At 37.3% G+C, this 19518-nt stretch overlaps 2 protein-coding genes and 1 long non-coding RNA gene across 3 annotated transcripts; 1 reads left to right on the top strand and 2 right to left on the bottom strand.

The window, feature by feature from the left end:
* Window positions 1–367: 367 nt before the first annotated feature.
* LOC113708510 (7-methylxanthosine synthase 1) lies at window positions 368–2562 on the top strand. Its single transcript, NM_001426665.1, has 4 exons — window positions 368–498; window positions 637–1056; window positions 1312–1572; window positions 2048–2562. The coding sequence occupies exons 1-4, from the start codon at window positions 424–426 to the stop codon at window positions 2408–2410; spliced, it is 1119 nt and encodes a 372-aa protein (NP_001413594.1). The 5' UTR covers window positions 368–423; the 3' UTR covers window positions 2411–2562.
* Window positions 1197–2059, bottom strand: LOC113708512 (uncharacterized). Its single transcript, XR_003452417.2, has 2 exons — window positions 1950–2059; window positions 1197–1658 (listed from the first exon to the last, which is right to left on the bottom strand). It is a non-coding gene; the product is annotated as an uncharacterized lncRNA (long non-coding RNA).
* Window positions 2563–14184: 11622 nt separating the features above from the next.
* Window positions 14185–15210, bottom strand: LOC113708190 (pentatricopeptide repeat-containing protein At4g21300-like). Its single transcript, XM_027230659.1, has one exon. The coding sequence runs from the start codon at window positions 15208–15210 to the stop codon at window positions 14185–14187; it is 1026 nt and encodes a 341-aa protein (XP_027086460.1).
* Window positions 15211–19518: the final 4308 nt, after the last annotated feature.

Genomic DNA, 19518 nt, shown 5'->3' on the forward strand with positions numbered 1-19518 from the left:
TATATTTTTACTAGAAATTTAATTAATTGACTATAAAATTAATTAAAATACATCAAAACTAATTAATAAAACACGTTTAAAACGTTCAAAATATACACTTATCAATATGCTACGGTAGACTCCCTTCCCAAATGCAGTCACGTGGCTCAACGTGGGAGTAGAAGTCTTGACATTTTCTATATAAGAGATAAGATTTTTGATCCCATATCTCAACTTTTGATTTTATCATTCGTGTCTGGTTCCCATTGGCTGTGCGCTTTCTTTCTGACCAATTGACAGACTTTTCTACGGACGTAGGCGGCTAGTTAGCATACGCATCTATAAAATTTTCGCTATTTAAGCCCGAAATTTTGCACAATTAATCATTAAGGGACACCTTCTTTGGCAGTCCCAATTTGATTTATGTACAAGTCCTGCATATGAATGGAGCTCCAAGAAGTCCTGCGGATGAATGGAGGCGAAGGCGATACAAGCTACGCCAAGAATTCAGCCTACAATGTCTGTCTGTCTCTCTATCTCTCTTTAACACACACACACACACAGAGTAGTAGTAAATCATGCTATGATACGTCGATCTCTAACTTAGTATGTCTTTTTTCCCCCCTTAACATTTGTATTTTGGAGTGGTATGTGTAGCAACTGGTTCTCGCCAAGGTGAAACCTGTCCTTGAACAATGCGTACGGGAATTGTTGCGGGCCAACTTGCCCAACATCAACAAGTGCATTAAAGTTGCGGATTTGGGATGCGCTTCTGGACCAAACACACTTTTAACAGTTCGGGACATTGTCCAAAGTATTGACAAAGTTGGCCAGGAAAAGAAGAATGAATTAGAACGTCCCACCATTCAGATTTTTCTGAATGATCTTTTCCCAAATGATTTCAATTCGGTTTTCAAGTTGCTGCCAAGCTTCTACCGCAAACTTGAGAAAGAAAATGGACGCAAAATAGGATCGTGCCTAATAGGGGCAATGCCCGGCTCTTTCTACAGCAGACTCTTCCCCGAGGAGTCCATGCATTTTTTACACTCTTGTTACTGTCTTCAATGGTTATCTCAGGTCTTTGAGTTAATCCCTTTTATCTTTTTAATTTTTCTTGTAGCAAAAATAGTTCATGATTTTCATTCAACACATTAGTAACTATGCACGGAAATTTCTTTAATAATTCTCAAGATATCCACAGGAATCCAAGAAAGAGATTTCTGAAGAAACTAATAACATATTTTATTCAAGTCGTGGCTCATGATTTATATTCCCACATGCAACACTAACAAAATGATCCAACTATATAAGTTACCAGCTCTGGACGTGCAGGTTCCTAGCGGTTTGGTGACTGAATTGGGGATCAGTACGAACAAAGGGAGCATTTACTCTTCCAAAGCAAGTCGTCTGCCCGTCCAGAAGGCATATTTGGATCAATTTACGAAAGATTTTACCACATTTCTAAGGATTCATTCGGAAGAGTTGTTTTCACATGGCCGAATGCTCCTTACTTGCATTTGTAAAGGAGTTGAATTAGACGCCCGGAATGCCATAGACTTACTTGAGATGGCAATAAACGACTTGGTTGTTGAGGTTATCATTTCTCTGTCTCTTTGACGATCAGATGCTCATTGCTTGTTATCTGAAATGAACTAGATAGCTTATTCAGGGTTCCTACCCTGCAAAATGGATGCAATTTTATTTTTTGTAACCTTGATACAATAAACTTTGTGTAGACCAAGTTCACCGTAAATCAGATGGTAGTAACCTTTAATTAGAAGTTAGGTCACACAACTCCAATACAGTTAAAGATAATTCTTTCAAGTTAGAAATACAGGGGGATTTAATTTGTCGGCTATCTTTTTTTCCCCCTTTTTTGGTTAAAAAGGTATTGGAAAAAATAATAATATGGACTAAAAGCACAAGTAATAATAATATATTCATTTTGAAATTAAGGAAAAAAACTGTACCTTTTTTGTCCTAGAGTTGAGGTTTTAGCAAATTGGCTAATTTCCAAGTCTCGTGCTTTGAATAATTTGAATTGAATTGATGATTGGCATATCTGCAGGGACATCTGGAGGAAGAAAAATTGGATAGTTTCAATCTTCCAGTCTATATACCTTCAGCAGAAGAAGTAAAGTGCATAGTTGAGGAGGAAGGTTCTTTTGAAATTTTATACCTGGAGACTTTTAAGGTCCTTTACGATGCTGGCTTCTCTATTGACGATGAACATATTAAAGCAGAGTATGTTGCATCTTCCGTTAGAGCAGTTTACGAACCCATCCTCGCAAGTCATTTTGGAGAAGCTATTATACCTGACATATTCCACAGGTTTGCGAAGCATGCAGCAAAGGTTCTCCCCTTGGGCAAAGGCTTCTATAATAATCTTATCATTTCTCTCGCCAAAAAGCCAGAGAAGTCAGACGTGTAAAAGTTTGTTTTTGTGTTGGGGAAAGGAATAAGTGCCGTTGGGGGTCTTTCGGGTATTGTGCTTTTTATATTATATTGTTTTGTATCCGTAATAAAAGTGGTGTGTAAGAATAAGATATTTGACATATATTATTTTCATATGTATATTGGTACACAAGATATTTGAACACGCACAACAACCAGATGCAACTGCACAAATTACACAGATTTTTTGCGTAAATTACCTTTTACCCCCTTATAGTTTGGTAATTTATCACATAACTCTCCATATTTCAAAAAACTATATATAAGCCCTCATGATTTGGGTAAAGTGTCATCATTAGCTCTTCTATTAAGATGAATGGTCAATAGTAAAAAATCAAAATCAAATTAATAAATTCACCCTTTCACTATCTTTTTTTCTTCTCTCTTGTGATATCAATTTAGAAACATATACAGCTTTGTTATTTATTTATTTTTCATTGAAACCACGAGAAAACCATGAGACATAGAGATTGAAAGAAAAGCATTCAGTTTTTAAAGCTTTAAGTTGAGGATTCCAACGTCGGTGGAGTTGAGATGATATGGACTTGAAAATTTAAGTACCAAAATAATTTTACCATATTAAAAAATTGAAATTCAAGATGTTGTTGGAAAGTAAGTCTTTTTTTTAACGTGTGCAACATGTTGAAATGTGGTACATTTTGTTTGGTTAATAAATTTAACTAAAAATAATAACCATTATGCTGACATAAACTAAAAAGAACAACATATAAAAACTTAACAATGACAAAAAAAGAGAAAAAAATATTATTCAATCAACCCAATGACATAAAGTTGTTTATGTTATAATAAAATATTTAATTAACTGTTTTAATTTATCAAATATAAGTATTGAGCATTAGATGATAAATAAATTTTTAAGAGAACTTTTATTATGATTTTAAAATATATTATATTTTTTCATCCATGCACAACCGACTTTCTCAGTGGTGTCCGGATATCCTTCTTTGTGCGTCCCACAGGGCACAGTTGGCCTCCTTGCATTGCTTCTGCCTGCTATGGGCAGAAAGGTGAACTTTCAACCGTAGTCCTAACCTATCCCCGTATCTCAACTTCTGATTTTATCATTAACTTTCATAAAGTGGTCACTTTGTCTTCAAATACATTAGGCTTTTCCTTAGTAAATGGCATACTCAATTGTCATTTTTTCATTCGCTAAGTGTCACTTTATCTTTTTGAAGGAAGTGTCACTTTATCTTGAAAGACATTATTCAAACTTTTGTTAGTATCTCGCAAGCTCAATTCCCAGTTATTCCATCTCTAAGTTCCAACATATGAAAAAGAAGCAGAACACAATAAATGAATGACCTGTGAATATTTTCTTGGTTCAGATTTTAAAAAAGCATACCAATACATTATTATTCTCCAAAAAAACAAATAGTGAAAAAAAAAAGAAAAGTAAAAACAATGAGATAATTCTCGTAGAAAAATTCTCGCCACAGAAAATGCAAATGGCATAGGAAAGTCACTGTCATAAATAATGGCAAAAGCCAGACAGCAGACAAAAGGGTACATGCGCAGGTGACGCCCTGCGGAAGATGCTAAGCTGGGGCCCAGTTTGGTGGCGGACAAACACAATGGGTGCTCCAACTTTAGACGCAACTGATGCCAGCCAACAAGCATGATAAGCATGTGAATCTCACTGTGGATTACTTTTTGAGGTAATGGAATGTCGTTTAGTTTAGGGTTTGTCGCACCTTATTTTTTTAAATAAAAGAAAAAATAGTGTTAAAAAAAAGAGTTTTTGATTTTAGAAAATAAATAAAAAAAGGGTTAAAATGGAACTTAAAATATGTGACGGCTTGAGTCCAAAATAATAGTTTAAAAAAGATTTTTTAGAAAAGAGTAGAGTCGCCACTTATTGAGTTTAGGTGTATCAACTCACCAAAAATATATTTTAAATAAAAACAAATAAAACCCTTTTAGAAGACTCCAAATCTTTGAAAATAAGATAAAAGAATTCGGGAATCATGTTTGAAGAAAGGGAAGACAAATATTCCATTTAAGACTTCCTTTCAACCTAATCAATAGTAGTTGCGAGATTTAGTCGAAAATTTTCTTAATTTAATATATACAACTTATCACATTTTGAATGTTTCTATATGGATGCAAATCTAGATATAAAGGATATTGGGAGGGACAAAATGTCTCTTCAAAATTTAATTGGTACTAATCACATTAATTGTGATGTCCAGAAATGATTATTTGAAGAGATCATGAAAAGTGCAAAAGATGAGACTCAAAAAGGAAATTATAATATAGATAAATGTACATGACCTAGAAAAGGGGAATGCAATATAATGGGTATGAGAGACTAAAATTCGTGATTCAATTTTTCTTCTTATAGAGGGGTAATAGCGTGCCAAGTTTAAAAATTCATACTCACCTATTTCTCATATTCGAAGGGTAAATCTCTTAACCTTGTCAACCAAGTGGACTAGTCTACTTCTCATTTTCTAGAATGAAATGCAATTCTAAATGATATGGTCCAAATATATAGAGGGTAAAGGAATGATAGTAGGGAAAATGTCATCCAATTGAAAATAACCTAAAAATAGGAAAAAAATACATGAGATGCAATAAATGTCACACAATGTATGAATTTAGCGTGAATATGATCTCAAGGGTTTAGTATTGGACTAACCCATTTCTACAAGTTCTCACTAGCATTGGACTAGTGAGAAATCGGGGAGAAATGCCAAAACTAGTATTGAACTAGTGTGGCGACGTCATGCATTTATTATAAATAAATAAAACATAAAAAACATAATTAAAACACATAAAACATATAAAGTATGTAGAGGACATAGCACATATGCATAATATTTAGATACAAAATCCTAGAAAAAGCGAATAAAATACATAAGCGCACAAGCATGCAAGCAAATGAAAACTAACTATTATATTGAGGACTCCAATTACAATGTAGAAGGGGAATTTTGAAAATAATAAACCTATCTATTACATTTATCTAACTAATTACAATTTCGGTGAAAATAAAGTCTATCTAACTAATTACATGGCCTAACTGAATATATTTTTTGGACACCTATCTGTTATAATTTGGCTTTTAAATACCTTCCAAATAATCATCAAAATTTAAATAAATAAAATAAATGAAAGCTAAAAATGAATAAGATAAAATAAAATAAAAGACAGTTAAAACACGCAATCACACATATAAAAAACACATAGGAGCACATAAAAGAATTTAAAATAATAATAAAAAGTATCTCCTTTGAGTAGTGGTTAAATGAGGTAGAATTTGCCTTATTTATACTCCAGAACCAACAAAATAGTCAAGGTACCAATTTAATTAACAATTTAAAAGAAAATACAAACATATAGTAAATTCACTTTATTATTATAAAGAAATATGAATAAACATAAAATTCCTAAAATTTACTAATTAAATGCATTTAAATGAAGCATGATTAACAATTAAATGAGGTAAACTATTGCAGTTAAGAAATGAGATTAACAATTTAATTCGTGGCTTATGATTTATATTCCCATATGCAACACTAACAAAACGATCCAACTATATAAGTTACCAGCTTTAGACTGCAGGTTCCCAACGGTTTGGTGATTGAATTGGGGATCAGTGCGAACAAACGGAGCATTTACTCTTCCAAAGTAAGTCGTCCGCTCGTCCACATTTCTAAGGATTCGTTCAGAAAAGTTACTTTCTCGTGGTCGAATGCTCCTTACTTGCATTAGTAAAGGAGATGAATTCGACGACCTGAATACCATAGACTTACTTGAGATGGCAATAAACGACTTGGTTGTTGAGGTTATCATTTCTCTGTCTCTTTGATGATCAGATGCTCATTGCTTGTTATATGAAACAAACTAGATAGCTAGCTAGCTTATTCAGGGTTCGTACCTTAGTTGAAAAATGGATGCAATTTTATTCTTTGTAACCTTGATAGAATAAACTTTGTGTTGACCAAGTTCACCGTAAATCAGATGGTAGTAAACTTAGAATGGTATGGACTGCTAGTAAACTTAAATGACTACAGTGTTTTCAAGATAACTCGCTACAACTTTTGAATAGAACAGGATCAGATCATTTGCCCCTTTTGATGAAAGTTAAGCAACACAGCGCCTCTACTCCACAGTTATTCAAATTCTAGCATATGTGGGTCCAGCACCCAACATTCCTTGACACGGTTCACCAAAGTTGGGAGCAAGCTGTTCAAGGCTATGGCATGTTCACTTTCTTCTTCAAGCTCCAGCGCCTCAAACATGACCTTCAGTAGTGGAACAAAGACATGTTTGGAGATGTTTTCAAGGATGTAGCAGCAGCAGAAGAAGAAGTTAGAGCATGCGAGATCTTGCTGGAGGAGGAAGGGACAAAAGAGGCGAGGACCCAATAGAGCCACACACAAGCAAGGCTGCTTAAGACACTTGCTGATGAGGAAATGTTCTGGAAACAAAAAGCATGAATACGATAGCTGAAAGAGGGAGATTCCAACACAAAATTTTTCCATTCCACTCTAATATCCAAGCGGGCATGCCTCTCAATTCGTCAAGTAAGGGGGGTAGATGAGAACATGTTAGAAGACGAGGAGGCTATAGGTCAGAGTGCAGCAACTTTCTACAAAAACTTGTTGTCCTGCCAAAACACTCCTAATTGTGAGCCAGTAATTGAAGAATTGTTGGCTTCGATTCTAAGGCTGGTTACACACCAACAAAACAAGGATTTAACGAGCGAAGTTACATTGGAGGAAGTCAAAAAGGCTGTTTTGCATTGGATGGCCAAAGTGCAGCAGGGGTGGATGGTTTTACGAGGTTCTTTTACACGACTTGTTGGGACATAATAGCTCAAGACCTGTTGCAAGCAGTCGAGGGTTTTTTTGTGAGGTTCCAACACCAAAAAGTATTGCCAGCACCTTAGTCATACTGCTACCAAAAAAAGAACAGCTGCAGACATTTGTCGAGTTTAAACTAATAAGTCTTTGCACCTTCCTAAAAAAGGTACTCACGAAGATTCTTTGCATGCGAATGAAATCATTGATGCCTACTCTAATATCATCGGAGCAATCTGCTTTTGTCGAAGGGAGGGAAATATCAGACAATATCCTTCTGGCCCAAGAATTGTCGAAATCGATAGACACAAAAACTCGGGGCCACAACATGATTCCCAAGGTGGATATGATGAAGGCCTTTGACTTCGTATCCTGGCAATTTCTATCCAAGTTGCTATGTAAATTTGGATTTAGTGGCTGGTATATTTCCTTGGTCATGAACAATCTTCAAGGAGCATGATTTTCAGTGCTTATCAATGGCAAGCCCTTAAGCTTCTTCCAAGGTGAGTGGGGAATCAAACAAGGAGATCCACTCTCCCTATACTTATTCCTACTAGTTGCTGAAGCACTCAACCGAGGCTTGAATGCCCTACTCTCGACAGGTAAACTCTCTCCATTCGGCCTCCTGAGGGAATGTATCCCAATTGCACATTTGAGCTTTGTCGACGATGTCTTGCTCTTTATGAAAGGGCACTGAACAGACATCAAATCACTACTAGAGTTTCTCGACACTTATCAAGTGGGCTCGGTGCAGCAAATCAATAAAGACAAGAGCTTCTTTATTATCTCCTTACGATGCTCGACGGCTAGATCATGGCAGATATCCCAATAGCTAGATATTAAAGGTCACTAGTTACCTTTTCAATAGCTAGGCTACATGCTAACAAAAGGCAGACCAAGTCGAGTGAATTTTCAGCATATAATTGACAAAATGAGAACGAAGCTAGCTGGCTGGAAAACCAAGGCATTATCAGCTGGGGATCGCGCAATTGCTTATCAAGCACGTCCTGACGTCAATTCCCCAACATATCATGGCTGTTTTGGAGCCCCCAACAAGTACTTTACGACAAATGGAATGCATTTTTACTACCTTCTTCTATGGCTAGGTGGAGGGGAAGGAGAGAAGATATTAGAGGGAATGGAAGAACTATGTAAACCAGTTGAGAAGAATGGCTTAGGGTTCATGGCACTAGAGGCTGTGCTGCAGGCATTTAGTTGCAAGCTTTGGTGGTGGCTACAAACTACCTCTACGTTATGGACCCGTTTCATGTTTGTGAAATACGGGCAACAGTCACATTTTGTTGGGTGGGCCAGCCCATTTGTGGGCCAACCCACTAATACAACACTTGAGGGTTTCTCAAGTTTAAAAAGGACAAGCAGCAGCCGCCACTTATTTTTGAGTGAGACGAAGAGAGAGAAAGGGCTAGAGAGAGAGACTTCAAGGTCTTGATTGGAGGGCGATTCCAAACCCGATTGAGACGAAACTTTACACACGGGATCCTCTCATCGAGCTCTACTCATTTACCGATTCAGATTTCGGATTTCCTTTTCGTTTGGTAACACCTTTCCAAACCCACTTCTTTGACAGTTGTAGTTTTTTGGGGGATGATTTTGTAGCAGATTAGCTTGGTTGATATTGGTGATATTATTGTCATCCGAATATTTCGGGTAAACCTGTGTATTCCCATTATTGTGATAGTGGAGATTTTTGACTGGACTAGGTCCCGTGGTTTTTCCCAATTTGGATTTTTCACGTAAAAATCTTGGTGTCCTGTGCCCTTTATTTTTTCTTGCATTTTATTATCACTGTTGGTATTATTATTTGGTGATTTGATTTATTCCTATTTTAACTGGTACTTGGGGAAAGAGAAATTTATCCTGGGCTATCTCTGATATTGTGTGTCTGTATTGGTACCCCTTTCCCAACAAGTGGTATCAGAGCAGTCAGGTTAGGCTGCTCAATTGTACCTGTTAAAATGGATGATTCAGATAGTGGTTGCATGATAAAATTGAATGCCACTAATTATTCAATTTGGAAGCCTAGAATGGAAGACTACTTGTATTGTAGAGATTTGTTTGAACCTGTTCTAGGGGATAAATGCAGACCAAGTGATATGAGTGATGAAAAATGGGCTAATATGCACAGGAAAACTGTTGGTAATATTAGAAAATGGATTGGTCAAAGTATTTTTCAACATTTTGCTAATGACACCAGAGCTGATATATTATGGAAAAGGCTTGAGAGTATGTATGAAAGAAAGACAGGTTTGAATAAGGCTAGTTGTCTGAAGCAGATTACTCGAATGAGATATAAGGATGGGGAAGATATGACTGAACACTTGAGTAATTTTCAGGGATTGATAAACCAGGCAACTACATTAAATTTGAATCTGGATGATGAAGTGCAGGCTTTATTATTGTTCAGTTCACTACCGGACAGTTGGGAAACCATGGTGGTCTCCATCAGTAATTCAGCTCCGAATGGTGTGTTGACCATGGCTATTGCAAAAGAGGCCGTGATGAATGAAGAGTTCAGGAGAAAGGAATAAGGAATTGTCTATGAGTCCCAGGCCCTGGTGACAGAAAAGAAAGAAAGAAGAGGGAGAAGCAAAAGTAGAGGACCCCACAACAGGAATGACAAATCCAGAGGCAGGTCTGAGTCGCGAAAAAATGTTGCATGCTATTATTGTAAAAAGAATGGACATTATATGAAGGAGTGTAGAATTCTAAAACGGGATCAGGCTGAGAAAAAGGGTAAGGCGAAGGAAAAAGATGATGAGGACACTACAACAGTTGTAGCAGCCCATGATGACATGTTTGTGTTCTGTGATGATGGTCAGGTGAATATTATTCACTATGACAGTGACTGGGTAGTTGATTCAGGTGCATCCTACCATGTTACTCCTCACAGGCATTTCTTCTCAACCTACACCGAAGGAGATTTTGGATGTGTTAGGATGGGAAATGAGGTCTCATGCAAAGTTGTTGGCATGGGAGACATATACTTGGACACAGATACCGGGTGTCAGCTAATATTGAGAAATGTTCGACATGTTCCTGATATTCGACTTAACCTTATTTCTACAGGAAAACTTGACGATGAGGGCTATTATAGCTCGCAAGGTGAAGGCAAATGGAAACTCAGCAAAGGAAATCTCGTTGTTGCCAGAGGAAAGAAGCACAGCACCCTCTACGTGATGCAAGCCAAGTTGAGGAAGGGAGAAGTGAATGCAGTTCGTGATTCCTCGATTGACCTTTGGCATAGGCGACTTGGACACATGGGTGAAAAGGGGATTCAGACACTTGTTCGCAAACAACTCCTACCTGAAATTAGAGGTAATGCACTTAAACCTTGTGTTGACTGCATTTATGGGAAACAACACAGAGTTGCATTTCAAAATTTTCTTCCATCTAGAAAATTGAATCATTTAGAATTGGTGCACACTGATGTCTGCTATATGAAAGATAAGTCTCTTGGTGGTGCTGTTTATTTTGTAACCTTTATTGATGACTTTGCTAGAAAGATTTGGTGTTTTGGTTTGAAATCAAAAGATCAGGTTTTGGATGTGTTTAAAGACTTCCATAGCAAAGTTGAAAGAGAAACTGGTAAGCAGTTAAAGTGTGTACGTGCTGATAATGGTGGTGAGTATAGAGGACCATTTGAAATCTATTGCAAGTCCCGTGGGATCAGATTGGAAAAGACTGTGCCAAAAACTCCTCAAGAAAATGGAGTAGCAGAGAGGATGAACAGATCCATCACTGAACGGGTCAGATGTATGCTCTCTAATGCTAAATTGCCAAAATCCTTTTGGGGTGAGGCAATGAGGACTGCGGTCGATTTAATTAATCTTTCTCCATCAGTTCCTCTAGATGGTGACATCCCAGAGAGAGTATGGACGGGAAAAGATATATCTTTTAAGCACTTGAGAGTTTTTGGTTGCCGGGCATTTGTTCATATTCCCAAAGATGAAAGGTCAAAACTTGATGTAAAATCAAAGCAGTGCATTTTCTTGGGTTATGGACATGAAGATTTCGGTTATAGGCTGTATGATCCTATTGAAAAGAAGGTGATCAGGAGCAGAGATGTTGTCTTCTTTGAAGATCAAACCATTGAAGACATTGATAAAGGTGATAACTCAAAATCCTCGGATGACATTCCTGCTAGCTCAAATTCAGATCCAGATCCAATTCCAGTACCTGTTGATTTTAATTAAGGGGGAGCTGAGACAGAGCAGAAAGAGGATATTGATGATGGTAATAATCCTACTGCTGATGAACCTGAACATGAGGAGCCACCTACACCACCACCGCCACAACAAGAAGAGCCTAGAAGATCTACCAGAGAGAGGAGACCTTCTAGCAGGTATAATTCTCATGAATATTTGTTGTTGACAGATGGAGGAGAGCCAGAGTCCTACAGTGAGGCTCTAGACCATGAGAATAAAGAAGACTGGTTGCGAGCCATGCAAGAGGAGATGATGTCCCTGCATGAGAATCATACTTATGACTTAGTGAAACTGCCTAAGGGTAAGAGAGCTCTGAAGAACAAATGGGTTTTTAGGTTGAAAACTCAGGAGCACACATCACAACCAAAGTATAAAGCAAGATTGGTTGTGAAGGGATTTAGTCAAAAGAAAGGTATAGATTTTGAAGAAATTTTCTCTCCTGTAGTAAAAATGTCATCAATTCGAGTTGTTCTTGGTATTGCAGCTAGTTTGAATTTGGAGATTGAATAACTTGATGTGAAGACAGCCTTCCTGCATGGCGACTTGGAAGAGGAGATCTACATGGAGCAACCGGAAGGGTTCAAAGAAAGTGGCAAGGAAAACCTTGTATGCCGTCTCAAGAAGAGCCTGTATGGGTTGAAACAGGCACCGAGACAGTGGTATAAGAAGTTTGACTCCTTCATGGCAGACCATGGGTACTACAGGACTACATCTGATCACTGTGTTTATGTGAAAAATTTTTCAGATGGTGATTTTGTTATTCTCTTGCTATATGTTGATGATATGTTGATTGTTGGTCATGATACTGTAAAGATTGACAGGTTGAAAAAGGAGTTAAGTAAATCCTTTGCAATGAAGGATTTGGGTCCGGCTAGACAGATATTGGGGATGAAAATCTCACGTGACAGGCAAAATGGGAAGGTATGGTTGTCTCAAGAAAAATACATTGAGAAAGTATTCAACAGGTTTAACATGAGCAAGGCTAAGGAAGTCTCAACTCCACTTGCAGGGCACTTTAAATTGAATATCAAGCAATGTCCTATAAGTGAGAAAGATAAAGAAGACATGAAGAAGGTTCCTTATGCTTCAGCCGTTGGTAGCTTGATGTACGCTATGGTTTGCACCAGGCCAGATATTGCTCATGCAGTTGGAGTGGTCAGTCGGTATCTCTCTAATCCCGGTAAGGAGCATTGGAATGCTGTCAAATGGATTCTCAGGTATCTCAAGGGAACTCCTAGATTGTGTCTATGTTTCGGCAATGGTAAAACTATGCTAGATGGATACACTGATGCAGATATGGCAGGTGATCTTGATAATAGGAAGTCCACATCTGGGTACTTGATGATTTTTGCAGGGGGAGCAGTGTCATGGCAAAGTAAGTTACAGAAGTGCATCGCCCTTTCTAGTATGGAGGCAGAGTATATTGCAACCACTGAAGCATGCAAGGAGACTCTTTGGTTGCAGAAATTCCTTCAGGAATTGGGTATGAAACAAGAGAAGTATAGCCTTTACTGTGACAGTCAGAGCGCTATTCATTTGTGTAAGAACTCTACATTTCACTCTCGATCCAAACATATTGATGTGAGGTATCATTGGATTCGAGAAGTATTGGACTCCAAGTTGTTGACACTTGAGAAAGTGCATACAGATGATAATGGTGCTGACATGTTTACCAAGGCATTGCCTAAGGAGAAGCTTTTATTTTGTAGACAAGAAGCAGGTTTGATGGAGCCCCCCAAATGAGCTGGAGGGGGAGATTGTTGGGTGGGCCAGCCCATTTGTGGGCCAACCCACTAATACAACACTTGAGGGTTTCTCAAGTTTAAAAAGGACAAGCAGCAGCCGCCACTTATTTTTGAGTGAGACGAAGAGAGAGAAAGGGCTAGAGAGAGAGACTTCAAGGTCTTGATTGGAGGGCGATTCCAAACCCGATTGAGACGAAACTTTACACACGGGATCCTCTCATCGAGCTCTACTCATCTACCGATTCAGATTTCGGATTTCCTTTTCGTTTGGTAACACCTTTCCAAACCCACTTCTTTGACAGTTGTAGTTTTTTGGGGGATGATTTTGTAGCAGATTAGCTTGGTTGATATTGGTGATATTATTGTCATCCGAATATTTCGGGTAGACCTGTGTATTCCCATTATTGTGATAGTGGAGATTTTTGACTGGATTAGGTCCCGTGGTTTTTCCCAATTTGGGTTTTCCACGTAAAAATCTTGGTGTCCTGTGCCCTTTATTTTTCCTTGCATTTTATTATCACAGTTGGTATTATTATTTGGTGATTTGATTTATTCCTATTTTAACTGGTACTTGGGGAAAGAGAAATTTATCCTGGGCTATCTCTGATATTGTGTGTCTGTATTGGTACCCCTTTCCCAACACATTTAACCCAGGTACCAATGTCCAGCAAAGGATCGAAGACATGGCGATGATTGCTATGAGCTCGAGATTTTGCGGAGGATCACTCGTGACGGTTGATATGCACAGGTCGTTCATCCTTTTGGTTTGAAAACTTGTTGGGTATGGGCTTTCTTGCTATAGGGAAGGCATATGTCCCTTGCCCGGGACTGCAAGTCAGCAATTGTTTGGAAAATGGGTTTTGGAACTTACAACCTGTCGAGAGTGCCTTATCCCCTAGTGAGATACATGACATTCGGATCTCCCCAAATCTCGATCTCAAATGGTGATGATCATCTAGCATGGTGTCCCTCATCCAATGGACTCTTTAGCATATCTTCAGCACTACAGCAGCTGCGCTCACAAAGTGACCCAATGGTCTCACATCTGCTGATTTGGGATAAACGACTACCATACAAAATTTCCAGCTTCATGTGGCAGTTGCTGTACTCCTTGCTGCCTTTTCCAGAAATTTTACAATAGTTTGGTTTCAACCTCCCATCAAAATGTCTCTTCTGCCCGAATGAAGAATTGTTAAACCACGTATTCCTGAGTTGCGAGATTGCGTCGTAACCAGGAGCTTTCTGCACTCCTCTTTCCTTCATCATATTTCTTACTTTGTTAAGCCCTTCCCACTTTTCAGCGTTAGCTTTCACATGTGATAGGAGCATATAATATCCAGAATTTTGCGAGTCCAAGTCAAAAAAATGATTTGAAGCCAATTCAACTAGTTCAACGTTGCCATGGACATGGCAGGCTCTGAGTAGCATGTCCCATATGCCAGTATCTGTAGTAAATGGCATGCTCCTAATCACTTGATGTACTTCTTCAAGACGACCTGCTCGGCCAAACAAATCTATTAAGCATGCATAGTGTTCTATTCGAGCTGTAATTCCAAATCCTTGGGTCATGCACTCAAAAAGTTGCTTGCCCTCTTCAACTTGGCCAGTATGGCCACAAGCAGATATTATGGCGAGGAAAGTGACATGGTCAGGCTGGAATCCATTTTCCCTCATTTCATTTAGTCGAGCCAAAGCATCCTCAAGGTGTCCATGGTTCCCATAAGTAGCAATTATGCTATTCCAAGAAACTTCGATCTTGCACTTCATCAAGTCAAAAGCAGTACATGCTAATTCTAAGTGTCTACATTTAGCATACATGTCTATCAATGCGCTCTCAGCATAAAGATCTAAGCTAAATGCTCCTCGAATCATGAATCCATGTATTACTTTGCCATAATGCAGTGCTTGTAAGTCTGCACATGCGCAAAGAGCTGCAGATATCCTAACAGAGTCATATTTTGCTCCTCCTAAACCCATTTGATAGAAAAGATCAATTGCTTCCTCCGGCTTTGCATTCTAGCAACAGCTAGTAATCATCGAGTTCCAAGAAACAGTGTCTTTTTTGGAAATTCTGATGAAAGCTAGACGTGCTAGGTCCAACCTTCCACATTTTGCATACATATCTGAAAAACAAGTGCATGCTTTCTACTTAATAAAATTGCCTTTTGAATAAAAAAAAATAGTAGATAGAATAGAAAAGCTTAAGGCTTTAATGCAACTGAGAGGTGTCGAGATTGTGTAATAATAAATACCTATTAAAAAAAATACAAATTTTTGTATATAGTGATGAGTAGGGTCGAATTCACAGGGATTGAGAAAAATTTGTCTCTTTTTAAAGCCTAAAGTAAGGGAAATTTTTAGACAATTTAGAAATAACTCACTAACCAATTAAAGAAACAATTAACGAAATAAATAGGAATTAAATCAACAATAAATATGACTCTAATCAAAGCTACAACTTTTCAGATACGATTCATACAGTTGATCATTGATGCAAGGATGATTTAATCACTCATTAATAAATTGGTTATAACTATGATACGGTCCTCGATTCGAGACACGTAGCACGTTTGCCCAAGGATCTAGCGAGGTTGTCCAACGCTTGGATTGCTGAACCTAGAATCAAACGGACGACACGATTTGATTTAGGCAGTAGAACGACGACTCCACAGAGGTGATTACTCTAATGGATAGGTCGGTAGAACAATCTAGGACAAGACGCAAGATTGTTCACAACCCTTGCCAAAGCAAATAAAAGGCTCGAAAATAATCGAAAGTTTTATTTATAAAACATCTACCTTCAAGCCTTACAAAACTAGCCTTTTATAGGTTAAAGGTTACTAAAAACCCTAAAAACCCTAAGGGAAGCAGTCGGCCATCTTAGTGTCAAGATGGCCGGCCCCTACTCTACTAAAGTGACTAATCTAACTCGAAGTAAACACTAAGGCTGAAAGCCCTATTCGACCAACTCACTTGAAGGCCTACTTGACTTTTCATGGGTTTGGATCATGGTGTAGATGACTTGCTTGTCTCCTTCTAGGCCTTCAATATCTCTATGGATTCCATGTTGGTCTTGGACCATTCGGACAAGGCCTTGGAGGGATTCTTTGAAGAGCTTGGCTCGTGCACGTGTGACTGGGCATAATGGAACTCGGATTGGGTCATTACGTGGTCTGAGGTCCGTGCACACATCAAACCATCAATAAGTTTTGATAGCCAATTTTTCCTTAGTTTACCGATAGTCAAGGTACAACCACTAATTATTTTCCTAACCAAGAAACAACTCTAGGTATGATCATAGGTTTAATTTTCCAATTGCATTAAACATTAGAAAAAACCCAATTCTAACTAACAAATACGCAACGAAGGTTCATTGAAGTTAGATTATACATTTTCCTAACATGAAACCAATCATGCTAGTTGCCACTAGTATTAATCAATCAAACAATTACGAATTTAATTGATTAATATGGTAGTAGATTATTAGATTAATTCAAATATCGGGTCCTTGACATTCAAATAACAAAATAATCATAAGAAGTTGAAACAGAAGACGTACGAATACTAATGAATAAAAGAAATAAATAAAAATAATTCAATCTCATAGATATTTGAAACCGTATCTTCAAATTGACCCTTGACTAGAAAAAGGGATTAGTTGCTTTCCATTGAAAATAACTTAGGCAATTTCGTTGACAAAAGTTGCCTGAGGTTCGACAATAGAAGGAGCAATAGAAAAGAAGAGACGAAGAGAAAAACTCTTCGTTCTTCATTGGTGCCGACTACCGAGACTAATCACCCTTTTTGCTAAAAACAACCGTGACTTTTTAAAGCCAACGCAAACAAGAAGACTTCCTTGTTCTCACGTCTCTTACTTTCCTAAACAACTAATATTTCCTAATTTTCTCCAAAGAAATGGAGATTCCCTAAATTGACAAAATATAACCTATTTGTTTCTTAATACAAAAAGAAAGACCAATTATCTCAGATAAGGAAACATGCTTCGAAGAAATTCCATTCGAACTGGGATACGACCACTCGTAGTAAAATCTTGAGCCTCCGAGACTTGATAGTAGGATTTGAACGGGCCCACAAAGAACTGGCTAAAAATTTTCATTAAACCACTTTTTACTCCTTTTCTCGTCATATTCCTACAATTAGTACAAATTACCAAATATGAGTAGAATTTATCCATTAATACAATATTTGGCTAAAATCAAGGGGGAAATAATCACAAATTTAATAACAAAAATGTAACTTATCAGCAACCAAACATAAATCCAACAATAAAGAAAGAAGGAGTGAAAAAATTACTCATTCAATTGAAGAAACAAGAGTTTTCAATTGCCATTATCTTCATTGTCTTCAAAATATTGAGCACATCAAGAGTTCTCCAAGAATTCTCCAAGAAAAATGAAAGACTAAGCTAACTAAAAAAACTAGAGAAATATGTTCAAGAAAACTAAGTTTTTACTTATATATTTCTAATTGTTTCTTGTTGCCAGAGAATCAAGAAAAAGCGGTCTTGGAGCTCCCAAAATGTTGCCGCAACATCTCCTCAAATGTCCCTAAAAAAGTGTGAAAATGATGTAAGTGGAAAGTACTAGGACTGGAGCCGTGATTGGTTCGCGATCTAACCAGTTGAACCGGCCGGTTCAACTCAGGTTTCAAAACACTGCCTATTAGTGCTCTACGCTACTAACACGTTTCATTTCAGCTTGAACGTTATGTGTCACATTTCACATGGACAAAACATGTTGTGCCTACGTTTGACATATAATTCTTTGAATTATACTCTCTCCGAAATGTTTGTTGCATTTTAGGATTTCAACTTTTTAATAATAGTGGATTGATAGTGTTGTTAGAGGATTCGTTTCCAAAATTACCTTTAAAAATTCAAGTTTTAAATTTGAATTTAGTATAAAATATCGATAAAGATGAGGACAACATTAAAAAAAAATCAAAAGTGACTTTAATTTGACAAACATTTTGGAATGTTTCAAAATAGAAGATATTACACTTTTAATGGGATGGAAGAAGTAATACAACTTTTCAGTGTTATGCATACCAGTTACTTTGTGTCTCGTTCTCATTGGTTGTGCCTTTCTCTTTCATTAATCCGTCTACCAATTGGCTGCGTATGTGCGTGAAGTGGCTTTCTCATTGAGCAGTTGACAGGTTTTCTGTCAATTCAAATGCACTTCACACACATATGTAGCCAGTTAGTACACGGATTTAAGGAGGGTAAAATGTCAAAAAACTTCCTTTGGTTTGATAAATGTTCAATTTAACTCCCTCTAGTTTGGAAACCTACGTTATAACGCCCTGTGGTGTTCACTAAATTGAAAATTGGATAGAAACCATCCAATCTAACGGTTGTGTGTGAAATGTCAATATTGCCCCACTATATGTACGATACTTTCTATTCAATTTTCAGTTTAGTCAAAATCACAGGGAGTTATAGTGTAATTTTTCAAATTAGAAGGAGTTAAATTGAACATTCGACAAACTATAGGGAGGTTATTTATATAGGGGCAATATTGACATTTCACGTATAGCAGTTAGATTGGACACTTACCGTCCAATTTTCAAATTAGTTCAAACCACAAGGAGTTGTAGTGTAGGTTTTCAAATCAGAGGAAGTTAAATTAAACATTTAGTAAACCATAAGGAGTTTTTTGGTATTTTACCCATTTAAGAAAAATTCTGCTATTTAAGTGTAAAACCTACAGTTTTGGCTCATTTTTTTTTTATTCTTGCCCAATTAACTGAATGATAATTTACGATGAGTAAAAGTAAAAGTAAGTGTAGGATAGATTAAAGGGTTGGAGGATAGAAATGAGATAAGATAGGGTGAAAGTTCATAACAGTTAAAACTCTTATCTAACCCATCTACTAGTGGGTGGTTATTAGGGTTTAGCGTATTTCTCAAAACAACAAAGAAAAAAAAAACATCATTCCTACCTTTCATTGTTTACCTCCCCTTAGAGCAAGAGTCGTCAGAAAATAGAGAAGGAGAAGAAGGCGTTGCTATCAATCAACCAGGCAACTAGGCACCTAGACCTGTAAGTTCCAAATTCACGTGAAAACTTCTCTTTTAAGTCGCATTAATTATTCTAAAGATTTTACGGCTATGTATTATGTTATATATATATATATATACTTGTATGAGAGATTTAGAAGGATTCATATCTGGATTAGTAGGATTAGGGTATTAAATTTAATTATGGTATGGATAAGGTTTACCCAAATATGTTGAAAAGTTATAAAAAAAAAAAAAAAAGA

This window comes from Coffea arabica, chromosome 9c, assembly GCF_036785885.1.
Source record: "Coffea arabica cultivar ET-39 chromosome 9c, Coffea Arabica ET-39 HiFi, whole genome shotgun sequence".
Classification (NCBI taxonomy): Eukaryota; Viridiplantae; Streptophyta; class Magnoliopsida; order Gentianales; family Rubiaceae; genus Coffea; species Coffea arabica.

Excerpts from the sequence above, each read along its gene's own strand:
- LOC113708510 (NM_001426665.1), top strand. The coding sequence starts at position 424 with ATGGAGCTCCAAGAAGTCCTGCGGATGAATGGAGGCGAAGGCGATACA. Across the intron at positions 499-636 it reads CCAAGAATTCAGCCTACAAT|CAACTGGTTCTCGCCAAGGT; the intron begins GTCTGTCTGTCT and ends TGGTATGTGTAG. Across the intron at positions 1,057-1,311 it reads GTCTTCAATGGTTATCTCAG|GTTCCTAGCGGTTTGGTGAC; the intron begins GTCTTTGAGTTA and ends CTGGACGTGCAG.
- LOC113708190 (XM_027230659.1), bottom strand. The coding sequence starts at position 15,210 with ATGGGTTTAGGAGGAGCAAAATATGACTCTGTTAGGATATCTGCAGCT.